Consider the following 25,464-nt stretch of genomic DNA (forward strand, 5'->3'; position numbering starts at 1 on the left):
AAACAGGCTGGTTACACCACCTGTCACCCACACCAGGATGCCACTGGGACCGGGCACACACACAGAGGGGGCCAGGTAGCCACCCTGCAGTTGAGGGAACTTCCCCTGAAAAGCAGGACAGGTTCCAGGGCACACACGCCCCCAAGGCTGCAGGGCTGGGTTCAGGGATGGCTCTACCCTGCCAGCCCAGTGGCCTTAGGGCCTTGCTGGGGCCCCGTGAAGGACAGAGATATGGCCTACTCACAGCCCCTGCCTGGCATCTCGGCTTCTCCCTGGCTATCCCCATTGGTGTCCCCATAGTGGCCTGATGACTTCCATGCAGACACGTCCCCTGGTACAGGGCAACATCCCCAGGCTATGTCGTCGGGACCAGCGGGCAGGGACAGCACAGCTTCCAACCCTGGCTCCGGGGACAATTTCTGGCTCCGGGACCCACTGTCCCCGGGTCCACCTGCTTGCACCCAGGCCTCACAGGACCACATCAAGCCATGGCTCCCCCAGAAGGCTCCCCTGACCTCCCCGGCTCAGCAGAGCAGCCCTTCAATCTCAGAGAATGATGTGGGCCACCCAGGTAGTGGCCGGCCCCACATCCATGCCCACCCAGCACGCCTCCCTTCCCTGAGCTCTGCCGTGCCTGCAGCCACACACCGTGCACGCTGACCCGGGCCTGGGTCTCCTCGGAGCCCACGTGGCAGGTGTACAGGCCGGCGTCTTCAGGGCTCACGTCACGCACCACGAGCCCCCGCGTGCCTGCCGTGTGCAGGAAGTCATACTTGTCACTGGGGCCCAGCTGCACGCCATCTTTGCGCCACACCACATGGGCCTCAGGGTTAGAGACTTCACACTGCAGGGCCAGGGTGCCGCGCTCCTCTGCGGACAGGTCATCCAGCGCCTTCAGGAACACCACCGGCTTCACTGCAGGAGGGATAGGAGGGTGAGGGAGGCCAGCGCCTGTCCCATTCCTAGTGGGGAGTCCCGAAGACTCGTGGGATGACTCACCTCGGACCTCCAGGCGGGCAGAGGTCGACACCTTCAGGGAGGAGGCGCGTACTATGCCCGCATCAGCCCGCTGGATGCTCTTCAGTACCAGCGTGTGGCGCCGGCCCTTGTGTGAGATCTCATGGAAGCTGTCATTGTACAGGGGCATCCCGTTGAGCGACCACTCGACCTCCTCATCCTCGTGGGACAGCTCACAGGAGAAGCTGGCCCAGCCCTCCTCCGTGGCCTCTGCATCCTGCAGCGGCCCTGTCACTGTCACCTCCCGCGCTGCAAGAGACACACCAGGCCTCAGTGTCCACATCACCAGGCAACCCCTCCCCAAAACCCTCTCAGTAGCCCCATGCCCCTCATGCCTCACCTTCCACAGTGACCTCAGTGCTGCTGTGGGCGCTGCCCGCCTGGCACCGGTAGACACCAGCATCGGCAGGCATGAGCCGGAGGATGCGCAGCTCAGCCATCTGACCCTCCAGGCTCATCTTAAACTTCTCAGAGGGAGACAGGGGCGTGTCATCCTTGTACCACTGCACAGCCTTGGGGGCTGGCCGGAAGTCGCAGGACAGGACCACTGACTGCAGCTCACGCCCTGTCTTGGGCTCCAACGGCCGTGTGAGGACTACGGGGATGTCTGCAGGGAGTGGGGAGAGGCTGGGCCACGGCACCACAGGAACCAATCACCCTGCCCTGCCTGCCAAGCCCTGAGCCTGCTCACCTATGGCCTTGAACTGTGTCCGCCCCTGGCCCTGAGCTGTGTCCACCATTCCCTGAACTATGTCTTCCCCTGGCCCTGAGCTGTGTTCTCTGCGGTCCTGAACTGTGTCCTCCCCTGGCCCTAAGCGATATCCATCTGTGGCCCTGAACTGTGTTGTCACTGCCCTGAGCCTTCTCCTCCCATGGCCCTGCCCTGTACCCACCCACAGCCCTGTCCAGGCTTCCCAACAGCCCTGAACCTTGTCCTCTTGTGGCTCTGCCCCACGTCCACCCACCGGGGTGGGAGTGCTCACCTGAGACCACCAGGCGGGCAGAGGAGCGAGACTTGCCAATGGTGAAGTGCACGGGCCCGGTCATGGTGGAGCAGGTCCGCCGCAGCATCAGCCGGTGCACCGTGCCCTCCTGCTCCAGGCCCACGTTCCCCCCAGCCTGCAACACCGTCTTCCCCAGGAGCCACTTAGGTGGCCGCACTGAGGGGATGGAGGTCTCACACTCAAACCAGGCAGGAGCGGGCTCCATCACTGTCACGTCCTGCAGACCCCGCACAATGGTGATGGATTGCTCTGTTGGGGAGGAGCAGTCGCTGGCGGATCCCGCGGATAGGACATGCTGCCCCTCCGGCAGGGTTCCTTCCTGGGAACAAGCCCCCGCCCTGCTAGATGCATGCTAGCATCCTCCTGAGCTGCCCGGACCCAGCGTCTCCAGGAGTGTAGGGCAAACCATGGACCTGGGAGACTCTCCCCAACAAAAGCAACCTGCAGAGCTGCCCTCCCTGCCTGCACCTTCCACGAAGAACTGTGCACTGGTCTTGACATCACCGGCGTCACAGGTGTAGGTGTCCTCGTCCTCTGTGTGGACATCACTGATGATCAGCTTGCGGTAGAGGCCATCACTGACCAGCTCGTACTTGGGCCCGGGCTGCAGCTCCTGACTGCCCTTGAACCACCGCACCTGGGCGCTGGCCCGGGACACCTGACACTCCAGCACACCGCGGTGCTTCTCCATGGCAATCTTGTCCCGCAGCGGGCGCACGAGGGTCACTGGCAGCTCTGTGAACGTGGTGGGGGCATGGGGTGGATCAGAGATGGTGCTCCAGGCTCCCAGGCCCAGGCTCCGACAAGGCACTGAGGGTCTTGGGCCCTCAGTTGGACCCCACTAGGCCCCAACAGCCCATGTCTGCCCGCCAGGGGCCAGCAGGAGGTCAGGCCAAGTGTCCCCCTTGGAGCTGTGCTAGGACCTGCTCCACAGAGCAGACCACAAGCAAGGGGAATGCACCCACCTCTGCCCGCCCTGCCCTCCCATATCCCACACTCCCACTTCCACCGCCCAGGTCCTACCCGCTGTCCTGGCCCACCAAGAGCAGGGTAGGTCCTGCCCCACATAGCCCCACCCCCTGCAGTCCTCTCCCCAAACCCCCACTTCCGAACCATAACCACATACCCTAGCCCAGTCCCAGGAACTCATGTTCCTCCCCGCATACCTCTGATTAGCCCTACTGGCCCATCCCCACCCCACCTGTCTGCAGAGCCTCCCTCCCTGCCACCCCAGCACCACTTTCCCTGATCCTCCTCCTCGCTGCCACCAGGTAGAACCCCCCGCCCCTGCCATGCCTCCCCCACAGGACCTCATGCCTGGCCTCTCCAGCACTCACTGCAGCCCGAGGGAGAATTCTTCAGGATCTGTTTTAAGGAAGGGAGAAGCCCCTCATGGCCGCTTCTCTGGCCCCTATCTTCCTGCCAAGGAGGTGACACCCCCTTCCCTCCTCTTGAGTCCCTGCTGTCCTCGTCCTGAGAGCGGGCCTGGGGCGTCCGGGCCTGTGCTGAGCCAGCTGGCCACACATGCACACCGTCCAGCCCCGCCCTCCCCTCAGCCCCCACCTCACCCTTCACTCGGAGCTGGGCTCGCGATTCTGCATTTTCGGCTACAAATTGGATCTCTCCTGCATCTTCCGCTAGGACTCTCCGGTAGATGAGAGTGTATGTCCTTCCTGGGGACAAAGGCGGCTCAGTATGGGCGGGGGCAGAGGAAGACCTGGGGGCTGGGCCATGCCCACTACAGCCGCCTGTCCTCGCACCTTCCTGGCGGATGCGCACGTTGTCAGTAGGCCGCAGTTTACTGCCCTCCCAGAACCACTGGCCAGGCACTTCGTCGTGGGAGACCTCACAGGAGAAGGTGGCACCGTCCTTCTCCATCACTTCCACATCCTCCAGGGGCCTCACGATCTGGATGTTGCGGCCTGGGGTGGCAAGGGAGGCCCTGCCACACCCGGACACACAGAGCTGCTCCCAGCACCCCCCACCCAGTGCCCCAGCATGCCAAGGGTTGTGAAGGTGAAAGTAGAGCTGCCAAGCCCCTGGCTGGGGGACACGGAGGACAGGAGGAGGTGCCCACACCTGCCATGCCCCACATGCCCCACGCAGCCCTCACCTTGTACCTTCACGGAGGCAGAGCTCTGGGCATCATGGGCATCACACACATACACTCCCTGATCCGCGAACTCGCACCGGTAAATGGTGAGGCTCCTGCAGGCGCCCTGGGCTGCGATGGCCATCGTCTTGCCTGCCCGCAGCTCCACACCGTCCTGTGCAGGGCAGAGGCCCAGTCAGGCACTCAGGTGGTCCGGCCCTGGGGTTCTGCTTGGGCCCGCCCACATGAGAGGAGGGGAGGAGGCAACGGAGTAGGGTCGGCAGGGAGGCACCTTCAGCCAGCGCACATCCACATTAGGACGTGACAGCTCGCACTCCAGGGTAACCTTCTCCTTCTCAGTGGTCACCACGTCCTGCAGCGGGCGGCTGAAGCTCACGGGAAGCTCTGGGGAGGAGGAAGGAGGAGGTGGGAAGAGAAAAAGGGCTTGGAGGAGCCTTCAGGATGGGGACAGGGACAGGGGTGGGGCAGTGCCCCAGCTGGACGGAGTTATACGGAGCTGGCTCATCTAGGTCCCCAGAGAACCCACCGACCTTCCCGGGGCCCCCTCGGGACAGGCAGGCGTGCTCTGTGCTGTGCCCTGCCGGCCCCCCAACGTACCGGTGACCACGAGCCGCGCCGACGTGTGCACTCCTTCGGCCTTGAAGACCATAAGGCCACTATCCTCTGGCCGCAGCCCCGAGAGTGTGAGGGTGTGCATGGGGCCCCGCACAGCCAGGTGGCACGTGGGCCCCTGCTGGAGCCGCAGACCGTCACGAGTCCAGCTGCCCTCCACGTCCGCATGCGACAGCTGCACCTCCATGGTAGCTGTGCCCTGCTCCCGTGCCTCCACTGCCTGCAGGCCCCGTACGAGCCGTACCTGGCGCACTGCGGTGCACACGCGGTGTCACGGGTCAGCCGCTGCTCTGAGACCACCGCCTTTAGAACCCTGGGGCACAGCCGGCTTCCCCAGGAGCTCGGGGAGGGCCGGGAAGCCGCCCCACGCCTACCCCCACCGCTCGCCCCTCGGGCGGGAGACCTGCCCCTCTCCCAACCCTAAGCCCCTTCCAGAGGGCCCGCCACTCCCCTCAGTGTCCCACCTCGCTCCTCCCTCCTCCCCTCAGTGCCCCACCTCCCTCCTCTCTCTTCCCCTCAGCGCCCCACCTCCCTCCTCTCTTTTCCGCTCCCTCTTCCTCAGTGCCCCTCCTCCCTCCTCCCCTCAGCACCCCGCCTACGTCCTCACTAATCCTCAATGCCCCGCCTCCCTCCTCACTCCTCCTCGATGCCCCGCCCTTCCCGCCCGCGGCTCACTCTCCACGGTGAGTTTGGCCTGTGTCTTGTCATCCGGCGTCTCGCAGCCAAAGAAGCCACGGTCGGCAAAACCTACGTTGTGCAGAACCAGGCGGTGGCGGGCGCCCTCGGCGTGGATCTCCACGTTCTTTCCCGGCGCCAGGGCCGTCGCGTTCCGTGTCCACCTCAGCTCCGGCCACGGCCGCGTCAGCTCCACCTCCAGGGTCACCGAGCTCCGCTCCTCCACCGTCTGCGGCTCCAGCTTCTTTTTGAACAGCACAGGCGCCTCTGGGGTCGCAGGAGAGGGGAGGTCACGGTGGCCCTCGCCCTCCTCCACGGACAAGCCAAGGTACAGAGGGCCCGCACAGCCCCGGCGCCTGCCCTGAGCCGGGCCCAGGCAGAGCTGCCGGCACCGCGCCCCGGGATCCCAATCCAAACAGCGCGGCCCTGGCCACACGCGGGCCGCAGCTGCGCACCCTCACGGGTGCGACTTTAAGCGAGGAAACCAGGGAGCTTCCTTAAGCCCCGCTCCCACCTCCAGCTCCCCTGCTCTGAACAAGACGCCAGGCCCTTGTGCCTCGAAATCCTAGACGTGATCCCCACTAGTAGCACTGGCAGGAACTGCAGAGGGGGGGAAGACAGAGCTTCCCCAGGCGCAACGGCGGTTTAGCAAAGCCCAGGACTCCTGCGCAGCTTAAGGAAGAGGCGCTGGCGGGCCTCTCTGCCTCAGGCCACCCGTCAACTCCGCAGAAGGTGAATCTGCTGCATCACTCCCTTACTCTAGAACCTGCCATGACTCCCACTTCCCTTCAGGGCAAGTTCTGGCTTCTGGCTTCAGCAGCATGGGAAGCCCATGTCACTGCTTGCACTGGTGCTAACCCCACTCTCTCTTCCCTGCCATCCATCAGGCTAAGTATGCACCCACCTACTCCAGAAAGCCTCCCTGGATTGCCTCAGCCTCCACCCATTCCCCACCAGGTGCACCTGCAGGATTGTATCTTCTCTATACCAAGAGAAGGCACCTGGCCCATCCAGCCTACCCGAGTCTCCTCTCTGCAGCCCACACACCTCGTGTCTCCTGAGGTCAGCCGGACCAGCTGTAACAGGACAGCAGTTCCAGGTGCCCACTCAGAACCAGCCCACAGGGGAGGTGCCTGTGCAAGGAGCCCTGGCCAGCCAGGCAAATCCTGCTGCCCCCCACACTCACCTCGGACCCTCAGGGCAGCAGAGGATGAGGCGCCCTCAGCCTCCACGGTGATCTGGCCCACGTCCTCCAGCACCAGGTCTGAGATGGTCAGGCTGTGGCTGGCGCCACTCTGTGATATGGCAAACTTCTCGCTGGGCTGAAGCAGGGCACCGTCCCGGAACCACACGACTGCCACATCACTGGGGGACACCACGCACTGGAAGGTGGCCTCGCCGCCCTCCTCTGCGACCACGGTGCTCAGCCCAGACATAAACTTCACCACTCGGGGCACTGCAGACAGGAGCACTGCTTAAGAGGCGGGTGCACAGGACTGGCAGAGCCCCTACGCTGCAGGAGTACCAAAGGCCGCCTCCTCCAGGAGGCTGCCCTGGATAGGGACACTTGACCCCTTACATACCACTGACGGTGAGCTGCGCACTGGTGTGGTCATCACGGCTCTCACACACGTACTCCCCTGCGTCCTCTGCGCGCAGCCCCAACACAGTGAGTGAGCGCACGGGCCCCTCGGCCACCATCTGGAAGCGCTTGCCCACCCGAAGCTGTGTGTTGCCGCAGCGCCACACCACCTCTGCACACGCTGGGCTTAGCTCGCAGGCCAGTGTCACCGTGCCGCCCAGCTCGCCGCACACAGGCTCCAGCAGCCGGCAGAACTTGGCGGCCACCTCTGTGGGCACAAAGGGGACATCAGCCGGGCTCTTAACAGACCAGACTTGAGCCCCAGCTTCGCCCCTGTCCAGCTCTGGGACAGAGGTGTCTGGAGGAGTCCCCGCCCCACGCCCCATGCCCGGCTCACCTTCCACCTGCACTGGGAAGTCCTGCCCCTCTGCGCCCACACGGCAGCTGTAGATGGCACTGTCCAGAACCTGGGCGCCATGCACGGTCAGGGTGTGGGTGTCCCCCTGGCTGGCTGTCTCATGCCGCTTGCTGCGGCGAATCTCCACACCATCCTTGAGCCAGGTCACCGTGGCCGCAGAGGGTGTGGCCAGTGTGGCGGTCAGGATGATGTCTTCATGCTCCTTGACCACCAGAGGCTCCCTGCGGCAGGGTCTCTCTGAAATTTGGGGCTCCAGCTCTGGGTAGAGGTGAGTTGGCATGAGAGGGGGACCCTGTCATCCCTGGACCGGCCCCGCTCCCCTTCAGGGCCACCCTAATGCTACCTGGCACCCCTGATACCCATTGCTCTTCAAGGATGGCCCAGTGCAGTCCTGAGCACCATCAACCACCATCCAGAATCCCAGGGACCATACAGTGTGGCCATCAGCTTCAGGCGAGGTGGATTCACCCAAAGCACTGACCTGCCACGTGCAGGCGGAAGGACAGCCGTTGGCCCCCCGCCTCACAGCTGTACTCCCCAGCATCCGCCTGGCCCGCCTGCTGCACTACCAGCCTCCGTGTGCAGCCGCTGGCCTCCATGCACACTTTTGAGCTGGAGCTCAGCTTCTTCCCGTCCTTGTACCATGTCACCTCCATCTGGCCCTGGGCCACCTCACAGCTCAGCGTGGCACTGGCCCCCGCCTCCGCCTGCACCTCCCTGCATGCCGGCTGCTCCTTGGCAAACACCACCTTGGGCTCTGGGATGGACAAGGAGGGATGCAGGGTCAGAGGCTCCAGAGCAGACACAGCCCATGTGTCAGCCCAGTGACAGCCAGGCAGGGCTGTCCATCATTAAGCAGTGCACGGTGACGCACAGAGCTCCCCCCGGCACTACCAGAGCCAAAGGTCTAAGGCTGCATGTTGGCAGCACCACCATCATGTCCCTTGGGAACAGGATGCGGCCCCTTCCCTGCCTCGGTCTTCCAGGGCCCTGGGGCCCTCACCTGTCGCCAGCCCTCCCCACCACACAGGGCCACAGGCAGTAGGACGTGAAGGGTCAGGAGAGATGGACCAGCAACCTGGGCCAGCCCAGAGGCAGCGGAGTGTTGGCAGGGCCATTGGAAAGAGGGTGCCAAGCTGAGCGTGGTCTGTTGTCCCCAGCTCAGGGACAGGGTGGAAGGGAGATGGATATCAGAAAGACAGGTGGACACATGGTGATGACCAAGGGGCCCAGCACAGGCTTAAAGAGATCTAGGGCCCAGAACACAGAGACAAGCCCCCACCACCCAGTACACGCTCTCCAGTCACTGCCGGGCCCTCCCATGACCCAGCACCCACAGAGGAGTCAGCAGATCACATTAGACCAGACCCAGACCCCCACCCCAAGGACATCACACCACTGTCCCCACCACCCAGACAGAGGTCATCACATCTGACCAGACCCGGACCCCAGACCCCCGAGGACATCACGCTACTGTCCCTACCACCCAGACAGGGGTCCTCACATGAGACCAGACCCAGACCCCAGACCCACACCCCAAGGACATCATGCTACTGTCCCTACCACCCCCAGCTCAGCCACTGCAGGGCACACACCATGGTCAACTCAGCCCATGGGCCTGCTCTAGTCTCATGACATAAGGACACTGGCCTGAGAGCTGCTGGGGAGAGCTGGGGACACAGATTCTGAGGCCTACAGAGAGGGAAGGTGCCAGGGCCCACAGCACCTTGGGCCACCCAAACATGCCCTCGTAGTTTCACACCCAACACTCAGCATCACCTCCATTTTGCCTAACCCTGGCACCCACCAGCCACATGCAGGTGGAAGGAGAGCCGCTGGCCCCCAGCCTCGCAGCTGTACTCCCCGGCATCCGCCTGGCCTGCCTCCTGCACCACCAGCCTCCGTGTGCAGCCCACGGCCTCCACACGCATTTTCGAGCTGGAGCTCAGCTTCTTCCCGTCCTTGTACCACATAACCTCCGTCTGGGCTTGGGCCACCTCGCAGCTCAGCGTGGTGCTGGTCCCTGCCTCAGCCTGCACCTCCCTGTGCGCCGGCTGATCCTTGGCAAACACCGCCTGCTCCTTGGCAAACACCACCTTGGGCTCTGGGGATGGACAAGGAAGGACGTACAAGGTCAAAGATACAGCCTAGGTCAGGAAGACCACCCTAGGATAGGAGGGCCTGGATGAGGAAGTAGGAGAAACAGAACCTTCCCCAGGCTCTGCACTGGCTGCGTGGCCGGGAGAAGTCCTGCCACCTCCCAGCGCAAGAATCACAGTTTGTCTATCCACTGTGCACGGCGCCATGGGCTATCACAGGTGGGGCAGCTATGACAAACCCTCCATGCATGAGCTCCTCCAGGGCAGGGACTAGGGTACCTGCACATGCAGCTCTTCTTCAAGCATGTATGGAGCTTTAAATCCACTTGTCATTTTTCAACCTTGCATCCCCCAAAACCCCATTTGTTTGGATTTTGATTGAGACTGAACGTCTTTCATTCTTCCATGGCTTCTATCCACTTTAGATCTTTACTGTCTCTCAAAAGTGTTTCATAGCTTCCCCCACAGAACCTCTCGACATCTTTTATTAGACTGGGATCATAAACATGATGCCTTTGAGGCGTCTGTCAATCTTTTACGTTTTCATTTTCCAACTGCTTGCTGCTAGTCTACATGTACGGAAGTTTCTTCACACAGATCTTGCAAGGGTTGATCTTTCTCAACTCTCTAATAATTTATCTTCTGGGTAAACCGTATCTTCTGTCAATTCACTTTTTTCTAACTTTTACACCTTTCGTTTTACTTTCCCCCTAACTGTGCCATCCAATGCTGGATGGAAGTGTTGACCACTGGCTTCCTCATGCTGTCCCCTGGCTCAGAGGCAAAGCTTACAAAGTCTCCCTTTGTGATTTTTGTGTAATACCCTGTGTCAAATTAGGAAAAAAAAACTTTTATTTATACTTTGTTAAGAATTTTATGGCATGATGGATGCTAAATTTTGCCAGACATTTCTTCTGAATATATGAGGTTAAATTTTTATCAAATATGGTACTTTATTCTGAGTTTAAGATAATTACATTGTTTTCAAATTTCAATCACATATCATGATTTTCTAATGTTTTTAACATGAAAGCAGCCCTCATTCCTAGACTATGAATTTCATCATCCTGTATGATTGTCTTGATGTATTGCTGAATTCAGTTTACTAATATTTTGTTTAAAAAATTGGCCATGATATCCATAATTCTTTGATCTACAATGTGCAAACTTCCTATTTTCTGGCCAGATTTTAGTCATGGCATTAAGCTATCTGCATATAATGAGTTAGAGGGTATATCTTCCTTTTTCCATTCTCCAGAAGAATTTCCATGAACATGGAAGAATTTCTGGCCAGAACATTTGGAAGAATTTCTCAGTAGGGCCACATGTTTGATGAGAAGATTTTTCACTACTGGTTCTAGTTTTTACTAGGTTGTAGTAACTGAGATAACTTCAGTAACAGTAGATAACTGCATATAGGTTATCTATTTCTTAAGTCTGTTTTTGGTTTCTAGAAATTATATAATTTGTTAACACTTTTCAAATTTACTTGCAGTGAGTATTTTTGGTATCTACACATTTGTAAACCATTTTAGATATATATAACACCAACTGTTATGTGGTGGCACTCAGGGCTCAGGGTTGGAGTTTGAAGTTAAACTCTCCTAACAAACAACAGGAAAGTAAAGGTCATTCTCAGACTTCCTATGAATCAGCTGGAGAGGGGGCAGGCACAGGACTCATCAAGGAAACAGGATGATGTAAATATGGCTTCCCCAGTCAGCGACTGCTACCACCATAACTTAATTCTACCAGTGTGTCACTGTGCCATAAGCTACTTATTCCTATCACTTTTAAATCTATCCAAATTCCAAGGGGAATTCAGACACAGAACATTCTAACAGAATGCAAAAGGAAAGTGAGATTGGCTTCCGAAATGGAATTCCAACGTCACGTGTGCGCACCTGCCAATGTGCTGCTCTTTACTCGTTTTGCACACACTAACGCTGTGGATCTGGGTTTTAGTCACGGCTCTGACAGGGCTTCTACATCCACAGGGAAGGACAGAAGTGTGTCCCAGAACACTGAAAACTTTGGGAACCCAGTGTTCAGTGTTGATATAATTCCAAATAAGACTGTGTGGCTGGAATTTCCCTACACCCTGACTCAACGAATTAAAATCTCTTTCCACAGGGAGAGCCCTCACATGGGGCCAGATGAGGCCGTGCAGGGACTGCAGGAGTATCCCCGAGGGAGGGACGTCTGGCTTACCGCCATCTCATGCATTAGATAGGACCAGAGTCCTGGACACCTCGGGACATCGGTAGTTTGGAGAAGGTACTGGGAAAATGTGACCCAGCATGTCTGCACAGAAACACCACCCAACATGGACAAGGAGGGCCCTGACCCTTCCGTTCACTCCCTTCCCCACTAAGCAGCCCAGCTCCACCACAGGCATAAAAGTAGGAGGTGAGAGGATGGGAGAAGTTGAGGGATGGAGTCTAATGGAAAGCCCACTGGGTCAGCAGTGGTTCTACTCCAGTCACAGCAGCAGCTACAAACAGGGCTCACTCAGCATCCCCAAAGCACTGACCTGCCACCTGCAGGCGGAAGGAGAGCTGCTGACCCCCTGCCTCGCAGCTGTACTCCCCGGCCTCTGCCTGGCCCGCCTGCTGCACCACCAGCCTCCGTGTGCAGCCCACGGCCTCCACGCGCACTTTCGAGCTGGAACTCAGCTTCTTCCCATCCTTGTACCACATCACCTCTGTCTGGGCCTGGGCCACCTCGCAGCTCAGCGTGGCACTGGCCCCCGCCTCAGCCTGCACCTCCCTGTGTGCTGGCTGTTCCTTGGCAAACACCACCTTGGGCTCTGGGGATGGACAAGGAGGGACACACGAGGTCAAAGATACTGCCCAGGTCAGGAAGACCACCCTAGGGTAGGAGGTCCTAGACGAGAAAGTAGGAGAAACAGAACCTTCCCAAGCTTGGCACTGGCCATGTAGCTGGGAGAAGCCTCACCACCTCCCAGCACAAGAATCACAGTTTCTCCATCCACTGTGCAGTGCCATGGGCTATTCCAGGCGGGGCAGTTGTGACAAACCCTCTGTGCACGAGCTCCTCCAGTGCAGAGACTGGGTTCCTAATGCTTACACAGCTCCCTTCAAGGATATGCTAGGGTCTCCCCATGGGACTGGGCAGGGCGTGTCCTCACTGCAGGGCCCCAGAGTACTGAGGCTTCCAGTCCTGCCACTGTCAGGAGGGTCAGCGGTGGCCTCTGCGGGGAAGGCCTGGGCTTTGTCATGCATTGCCTGGTGACATGCAAGGTGGAGCCCTTTCCACCACTTCTGGCCATTACGTCAGCTCTTCTGGGGTGTCGCTCTTTAGGCTTCTGTCCAATTTTCAGTAGCCTTTTCTGTCTTTTCCTTCCTTATTTTTAGGAACGCTTTATATATTTTAAATGCTAGCAAATGATAACTGTGTATTTGTAAACATCTTACCCATGTCCTTGACCTGCCTTTTCGCTCTCAAATGATGTCTTGACAAATTAAAGTTTTAGTTTTAATGTAGTTAAATATACCATTGTTCCACTGTTTAGTTTTAAGAAATCTTTCCTTTCCCTGAAGTTTTTAGCAATCTATGTTATCATCTAGAGGCTTTATGGTTTTACCTTTTATACTCTGTGGCCTCTAACCTTCCTGGAACTCACTTTTCAGTGTGAAATAAGTTACTAGTCTAAACTTTTATAAGGTTAAAAAATCAAAGAACTATTTTTTTTTTTAGAAGATCATCCTTTCTCCACTGCCTGTGCAGGTGTGAAGGTTAAAAAAAAAACACATAAAACACACACACACAAAAAAACAAGAAGCAATAAAAGGGAGAATCCATGTATTTGGGTCTGATCATGAGCTCACGATTCTGTCCCTTTGGTCTGACAACTGTCCTTGTGTTGTGCCTGGCTGTCTCCATTCCTGCAGCTGAATGTTCTTGATATCTGGTAGACAAATGCTCACAAGTGGCTCTTCAAGAGTGTGTTACTCCACTTGGCCTTCAGAATCTGCTTCTCAACGTTCACCTCCCCAAAGAAAAACATTTGCTTGGGTTTTGACTGGGCATTAACATATTTGAGTCTTCCATGGGTTTCTATCTATTTATTTAGGTCTTCTTACTGTCTGTCAAAAATGTTTCACAATGGCCAAGCACAGTGGCTCACACCTGTAATCCCAGCACTTTGGGAGGCTGAGGTGGGAGGATTGCTTGAAGTCAGGAGTTTGAGCCCAGCCTGGGCGAAATTGTGAGACCCTGTCGTTACCAAAAAAATTCCTTAAAAAATTAGCTAGGCATGGTGGTGCAAGCCTGTATTCTCATCAAGTCAGGAGGCCGAGGTGGGAGGATCTCTTGAGCCCAGGAGGTTGAGGCTGCAGTGAGCCATGATTGCACCACTGAACTCCACTCTGGGTGGCAGAGTGAGATCCTGACTCAACAACAAAAATATCTGACAATTTTCCTCCACTGAGGTATTAGACATCTTTACTATACTTGATGCTTTTCACGCTCTTGTAAATCTTTTAAAATTTCACTTTACAACTGTGTTGCTAGTGTGTGTGTGTATGCGTATATACATACATACATATATATGTGTATTCTGCATGTTGAATTTCTATGTGATGTTTCTCAACTCTCATATTATTTGTTATTACTTATTATTTATCTTATTATTTATCTCTCTATCTTTTGGATTTTCTGAATTGATACTCATATAATCTGTGAATCCCACTTATGTTTTTCTCCAAGTGTTATACCTTTTCTTTTCTTTTCCTCCTTTCTCTGCTGTACAGTGCTGAATGGAAGTGGGGATGGTTGGCTTCTACGTGCTGATTCCTATCTCAAAGGCAAAGCTTTCAAGGTTCTCTTTAAATATGCAGTTACCTGGTGTTTTCTGCAGTACCACTGACCAGATTAAAGAACGATACTTTATAATTTGTTAAGAATTTCATGGCATGAATTGATGCTGAATTTTATCAAATATTACCTCTGAACTTTAATATTAAATTTAATCAAACATTGTATTCTGTATTTATTGAGATCACATAATTTTTTCATTGCATCCAATTCCATCATCCTTTATATAGATGCACTTGTTTCTAAAACTAAACCAGCCTTGCATTCTGGGACTACATCCTTCCTTAGAGGGTCTTATCCTCTTGATAGATAGCTAAATTCAGTTGCTAATATTTTGCCTTGATATCCATAATAGATTGGTCTAAAATTTTAATCCTTGTTAACATTCCTTGTCATATTTTGATATCCATATTATATTTCTTATTTTTCTTTTTTTTTTTTGAGACAAGAGTCTCAATCTGTTGACCTAGCTGGAGTGCAGTGGCGCCATCATAGTTCACTATAACCTCAACCTCCTGGGCTCAAGCAGTCCTCCCACCTCAGCCTCCCAAGTAGCTAGGACTTACAGGCACCCACTACAACACCCAGCTAATTTTTTAATTGTTTTTTAGAGACAGGGTTTTGCTATGTTGCCCAGGATGATCTCAAACTCCTGAGCTCAAGTGATCCTTCTACCTTGGCCTCCCAAAGTGTTGGGATTACAGGCATGAGCCACTGCCCTAGGCTATATCATGTTTCTACAAGACTATCTGGGGAGTATATCTGCTTTTCTGTTCCCTAGTAGAAGAATCTGTATGAACATAGAATAATTTCTTTCCTAAATATTTAGTATAATTTAGCAATTAGAGCCACCAGGCTTACATCTTTTGCTATGAGCAGATGGTTTTCATGGTTCCATTTTTTTTAAGTTTCTAGGACTACTAGAGTTATCTATTTATTTTTGTGTCACTTTTGATATATTTCTAGGAACTGGCCACATTGTCAATATTTTCAAATTTATTACTATAAAATTTATTACCACAAATGTATTTCTATAAAATAATTTGTCATATTCTCTTAAAATTTGACAAAAATACAAAGTGAGGTTTTGGGTGTATATACACCCCCAAAACCACTCTATGCTGATGCAATAACAAACTGTTATGTGGTGGCATCTAGAGGTCAGTGTAGTACCTACAGCCAGGGTTACTGGACAGTAAGACTGTCTTAATGAAAGGAAAATAGATTTGTTTCTCAGACTTCTCCATGAAGCAGCCATGGAGGCTCAAACACAGTAACCATTAGGAAATTCTATAAAGTAAATACACGTCAAACAGAGGCTGCTATGAAGGGAACTCGCCTTTGACGAAGTGTGGTGGTGTCACCTACTCTACTTATTCTTTTCCATTTCTAAATCAAACTACAAGGAGAACACTGACACCAAATACTCCAATTGAGGACAAAAGGAAAACATGCTTTGTTTTAGAAATAGTATTCTAAGCCCATGGATGCACTGCAGGCACATCTCCACTGGGGCGCCACTCCTTACGATTCACACAATCACAACAAATCAGGGATCTACATTTTGTAACATATGGGAAGAGGGAAGAGTGTTCCCCTTTCTCTAAAACTATGATAAGCCAAATTTTAGTTTTGGGAAAATTCCAAGGACAATTCGGTGACTGAAAACTCCCATGATCTTGGTTGGATGAAATGGAGGCATCTCCCCTCCCCCTGGCAAGAGCCATATGCTCCATAGGGTGAGGACTCAGGAGCTACCAGACATTCAACAACAGCACATTCACCTCTGTGCATGTGACAGACACCCGGTCCACCTCAACCCCCAGTGCCAGGGGCAGCGAGCCTCCTTGGACACTAAGAAAACCAGGAAGGCGCCCCACAGGTGTGACTGTGCACTACCAAGTACAAACACGCCTCCGGGTTTGCAGGAACAGCCCCTCTCCCTCCCATGCACACCCCTCCCTTGGCCCAGCCACAGGGATGGAAATGGGAGTGGAAAGATGGGAAGCCCAAGACATGAAGGCTAAAGGAAAGTGCACAGAGATATGCTGGGGCTACGAGCCAGAACCACCATCACCTCTGAAGAGGCTCCTCAGGACCTCCAAAGCACTGACCTGCCACGTGCAGGTGGAAGGACAGCCGCTGACCCCCGGCCTCGCAGCTGTACTCTCCGGCGTCCGCCTGGCCTGCCTCCTGCACCACCAGCCTCCGTGTGCAGCCCACGGTCTCCATTCGCACTTTCGAGCTGGAGCTCAGTTTCTTCCCGTCCTTGTACCACGTCACCTCTGTCTGGGCTTGGGCCACCTCGCAGCTCAGCATGGCACTGGTCCCCGCCTCGGCCTGCACCTCCCTGCTCGCTGGCTGCTCCTTGGCAAACACCGCCTTGGGCTCTGGGGAAGGCAGGGATGCACAGGGTGACCACCACCATCAGGGTCAGGAAGGCAGCACTGGGGAGAGAAGGCCTGGGCAGGGCGGAGGGAGCAAGAGAACCTTCACCAGCCTCAGGCTCTGCACTGGCTGTGTGGTCGGGAGAAGCCCCACCACCTCCCAGCACAAGGAACACAGTTTCTCCTTCCATTTCGCACGGCACCAAGGGCTGCCCCAGGCAGGGCCGCCATGACAGATCCTCCAGGGCAGGGACTGGGGTCCTGACACCTGCACATCTCCGCTCATGGATGTGCCGGGGTCTCCCCAGGGGACTGTGCAGGGCACGTCCTCACCCCAGGGCCCCAGAGTCTGAGGCTCCCGCTCCTGCCACTGTCAGGAGGGTCAGCTCTGGCCTCTTCGGAGAGGGCCTGGGCCTCCTGTGGCTTCCTGGGTCCCTGTCGGGAGGACTGTCAAGCTGGGCACCTTCTGATGGTTTGGGGACGGAGTCTTCACTCTTCTGTGATGTCACTATTAAAGTGTTTTGCCCAATTTTCTTTCCTTTTTTTTTTTTTTTTTGAGACAGGGTCTCACTCTGTCGCCCACGCTAGAGTGCATTGGTGTGATCATAGCCCACTGCAGGCTCAATCCTTAGGCTCAAGACATCCTCCCAACTCAACCTCCCAAGGAGCTTGGGACTACAGGCATGTACCACTATGCCTAGCTCTTTAATTTTTCATTTTCTAGAGGCAGGGTCTTGCTATGTTGCCCAGACTGGTCTCAAATTCCAGGGCTCAAGCAATCCTCCTGCCTTGGCCTCCCAAAGCGTTTGGGTTACAGGCATGAGCCACCATGCCCAACCCCAATTTTCAATAGCACTGTCTTTTACATATTTATTTTTAGGAACTTCATATAATTAAATGCTATGTATGTTACAAACATCTTCTCCATCTCCGTGCCTTGCCCTTTCACTCCTGTATGAAGGTCCTCTGATGAAATAAAGTGATCAGTTTTATTGCAGGCAAATATATCATTCATCCTGTGTGGCTAGTGCATTCATGTTCTGTTCAAAACATCTTCTATTACCCACAGGTCACCAGATAATCTATATTATCTATATTATCTGGTAAGAGCTATACTACCCACACATTGAGTTGATTTCTTGTATGGGGAGGTAGACACCCAATTTTATTTTATTTTTGTAAACAGTTAATCGTCTTAGCACCATTTGTGAAAAGATCACCCTTCCTCTACACCACCTCCTAGCACCAGGGTAAAAAATAAAGAAAGGGAGGAGGAATCTGATTCCATCAAAGCTGTTTTGAGCTCAGTATTCAAATATTTTGATCTGTTCATCTCTTCCTGCCTTTGGGTCCAGGTATCTGGAGCACCGCTGCTTTAGAGGACACCCTGCTGTCTGGTACAGCAAAGGCCCCCACACTGCATTCCTCAAGGGCAGCTTGGCCTTTGCTATGCGCTTGTCAGCATTCTCTTACCCAACAGAACTATGGTTGACTGGGATTTACACTTTCAGGTCTCCTACAGCTTTCTAACCATTTATTGAGATATTTTTTACTGTCTCTCAACAATGTTTAATAATTTCCCCCCACAAACCATCTAAAGATCTTTTGTTAGGCTTGCAGTTGGTGACTACAAGATTTTGGATGGTACTGGAAATCTCTTAAAACATTATTTTCCATCTGCTTGTTTCTGGTACATAGATCTAGAAATGTTTTCTGTATATTGATTCTTTTATGTGGTAACCATTCCCAAATCTCTTACTAATAATTACTTTTTTGGGGCTTTCTAAATTAATAACCATATCATCTGTGAGGTGCATGTTTTATTTTCCAACTTTTCCACCTTGTACTTTCTTTTCCTCCTCTGTCTGCTATACAATGTTGGAAGAAGTGGTGATGGATGGTGTCCTTGTCCTGTTTCCAATCTCAAAGGCAATGCTTTCAAGGTTTCATGTTTGTGTAATGTTAGCTTGTTTTCTTTATACTATTGCTTATGAAATTAAGGAAAAATGTTTTTATTTAGAGTTTGTTAAGAATTGTATGACACGAATTGATGCTAAATTTTTCCACATATTTTTGGCATATTTATGATGTTGTATTTTATCCAATGCTTTTAGTCTCCATATTGGAGTAATCACATTCGTTTTTCTTTCAATCTGTTAATGTCACATTTTGTACTGATTTTCTAATGTTTCTCATGTTAAACCAGCCTTGCATTACTGGACTATGACTTTTGTCATTGTGTGTTATCCTCTTGATAAATTGCTGAATTCAGGGTGCTATATTTAGTTTAAGATAGTGAGCCTTGATATTGATAAGAGATTGACCAATTTTAATTCTTCATATTCACCCTGTCAGAGCTTGGTATTAATGATATTTATTACCTACATAAAATGAGATAGAGCACTGAGGTCCTTTTTCAATACTCTAGAGGAACGTCTATGAACACGGAATAATTTCTTTCCAGAATATTTGGTACAGTTTACAGTAGAGCACTGGGGTAACCTTCTATGAGAAGATTATTTGTTGCATTTCTATAAAAGGTTATAGGACTGTTCAACTTGCCTATTTCTACTTTTGATATAGTTTTGAAGAAATTGATCAATTTGCCAAAACTTTTCAAATTTACTTGCATAAATATAGGGTTAGGCATGGTGGCTCACACCTGTAATCAGAGCACTTTGGGAGGCTGAGGTGGGTGGATCACCTGAGGTCAGGAGCTCAAGACCAGCCTGGTCAACATAATGAAGCCTTGTTTCTACTAAAAATACAAAAAAATTAGCCAGGTATGGTGGCGCGCGCCTGTAGTCCCAGCTACTCGGGAGGCTGAGGTGGGAGAATCGCTCGAACCCAGGATAAGGAGGTTGCAGTGAGCCAAGATCGAAGATCGCACCACTGCACTCCAGCCTGGGTGACAGAGTGAGACTCCGTCTCAAAATAATAATAATAATAATAATAATAATAATAATGGCATGTTCTCAAATAACAACATTTCAAGTACCTACAAAGTGGGGTTTCTGGCATCTATACACCCCCAAGAACTCCTACATGCTGATGTGACACCAATGTTAAGTGTCGGTACCTATGAACAAGTGTGTGACTGCACTCCACCTCCATCCGACAAAAGACTCTCTTACTAAAGGAAAATAGAACTCGTTCTCAGATTTCTCTATCAACTAGCCATGAATTATTAGAACGGTATGAAACACATACTGCTTTATCTGTCAGTGGCTGCTGTATAGTAATTCATCTTTAAAATGTGTGCTGGTGTAGCTTGATTTGTTTATTCCTCTTCAGTTTTAAATATACAAAATTAAACTAAGGGAAGTTCAGTCACAGAATGTTCTGACATAAGAGCAAATGAAAACAACATATACTTTCAGAAGATAATTCCAAACCTCACAGTGGTGTATTGCAGTCCAGAGCCACCAATTCCCAGTTCTGCATTTATTCTGTAGGCAGTGTAATAAAAACAAGCCAGGTACAGTGGCTCACACCTGTAATCCCAACACTTTGGGAGGCCAAGGCGGGTGGATCACTTGAAGCCAGAAGTTTGAGACCAGCCTGACTAGCATGGTGAAACCCCATCTCCACTGAAAATACAAAAATTAGCCAGGTGTGGTGGTAGGCGCCTGTAATCTTGGATACTTGGGAGACTCAGGCAGGAGAATTGCTTGAACCCAGGAGGCAGAGGTTTCAGTGAGCTGAGATCGTGCCACTGTACTCCAGCCTAGGTGACAGACTCTGTCTCAAAAACAACAACAACAACAAAATAAAAAAACCCAGGATATAGATTTTGCCACATGTGGGTGCACAGAGACTTTTTATGCCCATAAGAAAGATGAGAAGAGGGTCCCCGAACACCTAAAACTTGGATAATCCAAAGTTCAATCATGAGATAATTCCAAGAATGATTGTGTGGCTGAAATTTGCCCTTATCCTTGTTCAATGGAATTCAACCATCTCTCCACAGGGGGAGCCCCTCAGGTCGGGCTGGTGAGGCTGGGTGCAAGCTCTCAGATGGCCTCAGGTGAGAGACATCTGGTCTACTTCAGCCTCCAGTAGCAGCCCCTCAGTTCAATTGAGCCAAAGGGCTGGACACCTGGGAGCACCTGTGGGTTCTGACTGGGTGCTGGGAATATGTGAACAGCATTACTGCCTGGAAACACAACTCACAGTGTCTCCTGTACGCATTCATCCCTTCTGGCCAACCTCGGGCCAGCCATGGGTAGGAAAATGGCGGGTAGGATTACGAGAGACTTCCAGAGATGAACTCTAATGGAAAGAGTACTGGGGTCTATCAGCCAATCTCATCATCACCTCCACACAAGGTAACTCAGCATCCCCAAACCACTGACCTGCCACTTGCAGGCGGAAGGAGAGCTGCTGGCCCCCAGCCTCACAGCTATACTCTCCGGTGTCTGCCTGGCCTGCCTGCTGCACCACCAGCCTCTGTGTACAGCCTGCAGCCTCCACATGCACTTTCGAGCTGGAGCTCAGCTTCTTCCCATCCTTGTACCAAGTCACCTCTGTCTGGGCCTGGGCCACCTCACAGCTCAGTGTGGCGCTAGCCCCTGCTTCAGCCTGCACCTCCCTGTGTGCTGGCTGCTCCTTAGCAAACACCGCCTTGGGCTCTGGGGAAGGCAGGGATACACAGGGTGACCACCACCATCTAGGTCAGGAAGGCAGCACTGGGGAGAGAAGGCCTGGAAGGGCAAGTGCGAGGGACAGATGCTCTCCAGGCTCTGCACCACCGCCTCCCAGTACAAGGAACACAGTTTCTCCATCCATTCTGCATGCAGGATCTGTCACATCCCCAGGGCACCCTGCAGAATGGTGGCATGTTCCTGTGGTCCCTGCTGCTTGGGAGGCTGGTCTCGAATGCCTGAGCTCAAGCAATCCTTCTGCCTCAGTCTCTCAAAGTGCTGGGATTACAGGTATGAGGCACCGTGCCAGGCCTGATGCTAAACTTTATCAAACAGTTGTTCAGAATTTATGATGTTAAATTTTATCAAACTTTTCTTCTGCATTTATTGAGATTTTCTCTTTCAATCTGTTAATGTCATGCATGACATTTTCTGATGTTTTGAATATTGAATATATTGAGTATAGCATTTCTAAATTATGCCTTTTATCATAGTGCATTTTCCTTTTGACATACTGGTCATACCACTTTGAAAATATATTGTTGAAGCATTGGCCTGGATATCCATAATGACTGGCCTGTAATTTCAAATCTTTATACTGTTGTCATAATTGGTATCTATGTTATGCTATCCACATAAAACAGGTTCAAGAGTGTATCTTCTCATTCTATTCTCTGAAAGGATCTCTAAGAACATTCAATAATTTGTTTTGAGAATATTTGGTATAATTTATCAGTAGATCCACTGGGCTTAGACCTTTTATAAAAATATTTTTTATTACTGGTTCCACTTAATTAAAAGCTATAGGACTATCTGAGTTGTCTGTTTCTTCCTGTGTAACTTTTTCATAGTTTTCTCTAACAAATTGGCAATTCTCCAAAACTTATAAAATGTATTACCATTAAAGAATTTATCACACTCTCTTAACACAATATTTTAGAAAGATACACAGTGGGATTTTTTGGTATCTATATATACACAACTACAAATGATTATATACTGATAGAATGCCAAGCTGTCATGGGTTGGCATTTGGGAGTCAATGTAGTACCACAACCTTTTTCTCTCTGACATTTAGCCTGTTTTGTTGTTGTTGTTGCTTTTATTTTTTTTTCCAGAAACAGGGTCTCACTCTGTTGCCCAGGCTGGAGTGCAGTGGTGTGATCATGGCTCACTGCAGCCTGGAACTCCTGGGCCCAAGTGATCCTCCTGCCTCAGCCTCCTGAGTAGCTGGGACTACAGGCATGTGCCACTTCATCCAGCTAATTTCTGTAGTTTTTGTAGAGACGAGGTCTCGCTATAGTGCCTAATCTGGTCTCAAACTGCTGGGATCAAGCAATCCTCCTGCCTCGACCTCCCAAAGTGCTGGGACTACAACAGGCATGAGCCACTGTGCCCAGACTCTCTTAACAAAATATATACATATATTAGGTGTGCTGAGATAGCTTAAGCTCTTTCTTCCTTTCCACTGCTAAATTCATAAATCAGACTCCAAGGGGGAATTCTGACTCAGAAAGTTGTTAACTGGAGACAAAAGGAAAGCCAGATTAGCCTTAAGAAGAGGCCGGGAACAGAGGCTCATGCCTGTAATCCCAGCACTTTGGGAGGCCAAGGCAGGCGGATCACGAAGTCAGGAGATCGAGACCACAGTGAAACCCGTCTCTACTAAAAATACAAAAATTAGCCTGATGTGGTGGCGGGTGCCTGTAGTCCCAGCTACTCAGGAGGCTGAGGCTGGAGAATGGCGTGAACCCAGGAGGCGGAGCTTGCAGTGAGCCGAGATGGCGCCACTGCACTCCAGCCTGGGCGACCGAGCGAGACTCCGTCTCAAAAAAAAAAGAAAAAGAAAAAAAGAAAAGCACTTGGAATCTTGCAATTGTATCCCAGGGGCACAGTCACCAGCCCTCTGGGCTGGGATTTTTTGCACAGACACTGCAAGAAAACAAGGACCGAGATTTTGCCACGTATGGGTGCACAGTGAGCTTCTAAAGCTTCTAGATCCATAAAATAAAATAAAATAAAAAAAAGGAAAGAGGCTCCTGGGACACCAAAAGCTTTGATGCCCCAAAGTTCAGTCTGGAGAGAATTCCAAGTGGGACTGCATGGGCAGAATTTCCCCTTATGTGGGTCATATGAATTTGAAACGTCTCTCATGGGCTAGAAGCCCCACGTGGTGCGGAAGGGAGGCAGGTACTGAACGACAGAAAGGACATCCCCACTTTCCCAGGGGAGGCACCTGATCCACCTCAGACCACAGGTCCAGACAGCGCCAGGGGCCTGGACACCAAAGAGCATGGGGGTTTGGAGTAGGGGCTCAGTGTGATGAGGCTGCACTGCATGGGAGCACTGCTCCAGGTGCGCCACAGGGCCTGGCCCTCCCTGCACCTTCCCATCCGGCCAAGCCTGGCGCAGCCAAGGGTATGAAACCGGGAAGTGAGGGCATGGAGAAGTGGAGAGGTGGAGTCTCATGGAAAGGGCACTGGAGGCCGTGGAGTCCATCAGCCAGTCTCATCATCACCTCCACACAAAGTCACTCTCCAACCCCCAAAGCACTGACCTGCCACATGCAGGTGGAAGGAGAGCCGCTGGCTCCCCGCCTCGCAGCTGTACTCCCCGGCGTCCGCCTGGCCCGCCTGCTGCACCACCAGCCTCCGTGTGCAGCCCACAGCCTCCATGCGCACTTTCGAGCTGGAGCTCAGCTTCTTCCCGTCCTTGTACCACATCACCTCCGTCTGGGCCTGAGCCACCTCGCAGCTGAGTGTGGCGCTGGCCCCCGCCTGGGCCTGCACCTCCCTGTGCACCGGCTGCTCCTTGGCAAACACCACCTTGGGCTCTGGGGAAGGCAAGATGCACACGGTGACCACCACCATCTAGGTCAGGAAGGCAGAACTGGGGAGAGAAGGCCTGGAAGGGGAGACGCAAGGGACAGACGCTCTCCAGGCTGCACCACCACCTCCCAGCACAAGGAAGTTTCTCCATCCATTCTGCATGGTGCCACAGGCTGTCTTTGGTGGGGTGGCTGACAGATCTTGCCCACACAAGCTCATCTGGGGCAGGGATTGGGGTCCTGAAGCCTGCACCCTTCCCCTCATGAATGGAGCAAGGGTCTCCCAATGCGGCTGTGCAAGACGCATCCTCACCACAGAACCCCAGCCTTGAGGCTCCCGCTTCTGCCACTGTCAGGACGGTCAGTTTTGGCCTCAGCGGGGTGTGTTGCTGTGGCTTTCTTCATTGTTTGATGGCTCACAGGGCTGAGCATCTTTCTAGAGGATTGGCCATTCCTGTTTGCTCCTCTGTGGTGTCACTACTCAATTCCGTCCCATTATCAATAGCACTGTCTTGTTGTCTTTATTCAGTTTAAGAAGGCAGTCCCCAACATTTTTGGCAGCAGGGACTAGCTTCATGGAAGGCAATTTTTCCACAGATGTGGGTTGGTGGGATAGTTTCAGGATGAAACTGTTCCACCTCAGATCATCAGGCATTAGATTCTCATAAGGAGCACAACCTAGATCCCTCCCATGCACAGTTCACAATAGGTTTCATGCTCCTATGAGAATCTAATGCTGCTGCTGATCTGACAGGAGGCAGAGCTCAGGCGGGAATGCTCACCTGCCACTCACCTCCTGCTGTGCGGCCTGGTTCCTAACAGGCCACAAAACAGTATTGGTCCACAGCCTGGGGGTTGGGGACGCTGGCTTTAAGGTCTTCTTCATATATTTTAATGTTAGAGAGGTCACAATTATGCACTTTGTATCTTCCCTACCTGTGTGACTTGGGTTTTCATCTCTTATGGCACCTTCTGATGAATCAGACCTTTTAGTTTTAATGTACTCAAATACATCAATCTTGTCCATTGTGGTTAGGGCATTTGTGTTCTATTTAAACACTTCCTTACCCTAAATTCTGTAGATAGCCTATGCTTACCATCTTGGGGTTTATTGTTTTACCTTTTACCCTGAGGTCTCTAACCCACCAGGAGCTGACTCTCGCGCATGCTATGAATTACCAATATGCTTTAATTCTTCCCATATGTTTAAAATGGTCCACACACTAGTTATGAAAAACCTATCCTTGG

The 25,464-nt window shown here is 52.4% G+C and overlaps 1 protein-coding gene across 43 annotated transcripts in view; it reads right to left on the minus strand.

Moving 5' to 3' along the window:
• The window catches only part of OBSCN (obscurin, cytoskeletal calmodulin and titin-interacting RhoGEF), a 170,381-nt gene that overhangs the window by 97,514 nt on the left and 47,403 nt on the right, over window positions 1–25,464 (minus strand). For 35 of the 43 annotated variants that reach the window (XR_010149907.1, XR_010149905.1, XM_016940307.4 and 32 more), the window contains 20 exons: window positions 23,947–24,222; window positions 21,102–21,377; window positions 16,474–16,749; window positions 12,054–12,329; window positions 9,229–9,525; window positions 7,903–8,178; window positions 7,401–7,679; window positions 7,005–7,271; window positions 6,608–6,877; window positions 5,422–5,688; window positions 4,732–4,998; window positions 4,406–4,518; window positions 4,135–4,288; window positions 3,782–3,943; window positions 3,590–3,694; window positions 2,490–2,756; window positions 2,001–2,270; window positions 1,358–1,624; window positions 1,000–1,266; window positions 649–915 (listed from right to left, as the gene is read on the minus strand). Coding sequence is in view for 41 of the 43 variants with exons in the window: in XM_016940307.4 (XP_016795796.2) it covers window positions 649–915; window positions 1,000–1,266; window positions 1,358–1,624; window positions 2,001–2,270; window positions 2,490–2,756; window positions 3,590–3,694; window positions 3,782–3,943; window positions 4,135–4,288; window positions 4,406–4,518; window positions 4,732–4,998; window positions 5,422–5,688; window positions 6,608–6,877; window positions 7,005–7,271; window positions 7,401–7,679; window positions 7,903–8,178; window positions 9,229–9,525; window positions 12,054–12,329; window positions 16,474–16,749; window positions 21,102–21,377; window positions 23,947–24,222 (4,899 nt within the window). In the remaining 2 variants the exon portion in view is untranslated. The remainder of the gene's footprint in view (window positions 1–648; window positions 916–999; window positions 1,267–1,357; window positions 1,625–2,000; window positions 2,271–2,489; window positions 2,757–3,589; window positions 3,695–3,781; window positions 3,944–4,134; window positions 4,289–4,405; window positions 4,519–4,731; window positions 4,999–5,421; window positions 5,689–6,607; window positions 6,878–7,004; window positions 7,272–7,400; window positions 7,680–7,902; window positions 8,179–9,228; window positions 9,526–12,053; window positions 12,330–16,473; window positions 16,750–21,101; window positions 21,378–23,946; window positions 24,223–25,464) is intronic. The other 8 variants (XM_016940394.4, XM_016940306.4, XM_016940288.4 and 5 more) reach the window with 5 other exon arrangements.

Source organism: Pan troglodytes, chromosome 1, assembly GCF_028858775.2.
Source record: "Pan troglodytes isolate AG18354 chromosome 1, NHGRI_mPanTro3-v2.0_pri, whole genome shotgun sequence".
Lineage (NCBI taxonomy): Eukaryota > Metazoa > Chordata > Mammalia > Primates > Hominidae > Pan > Pan troglodytes.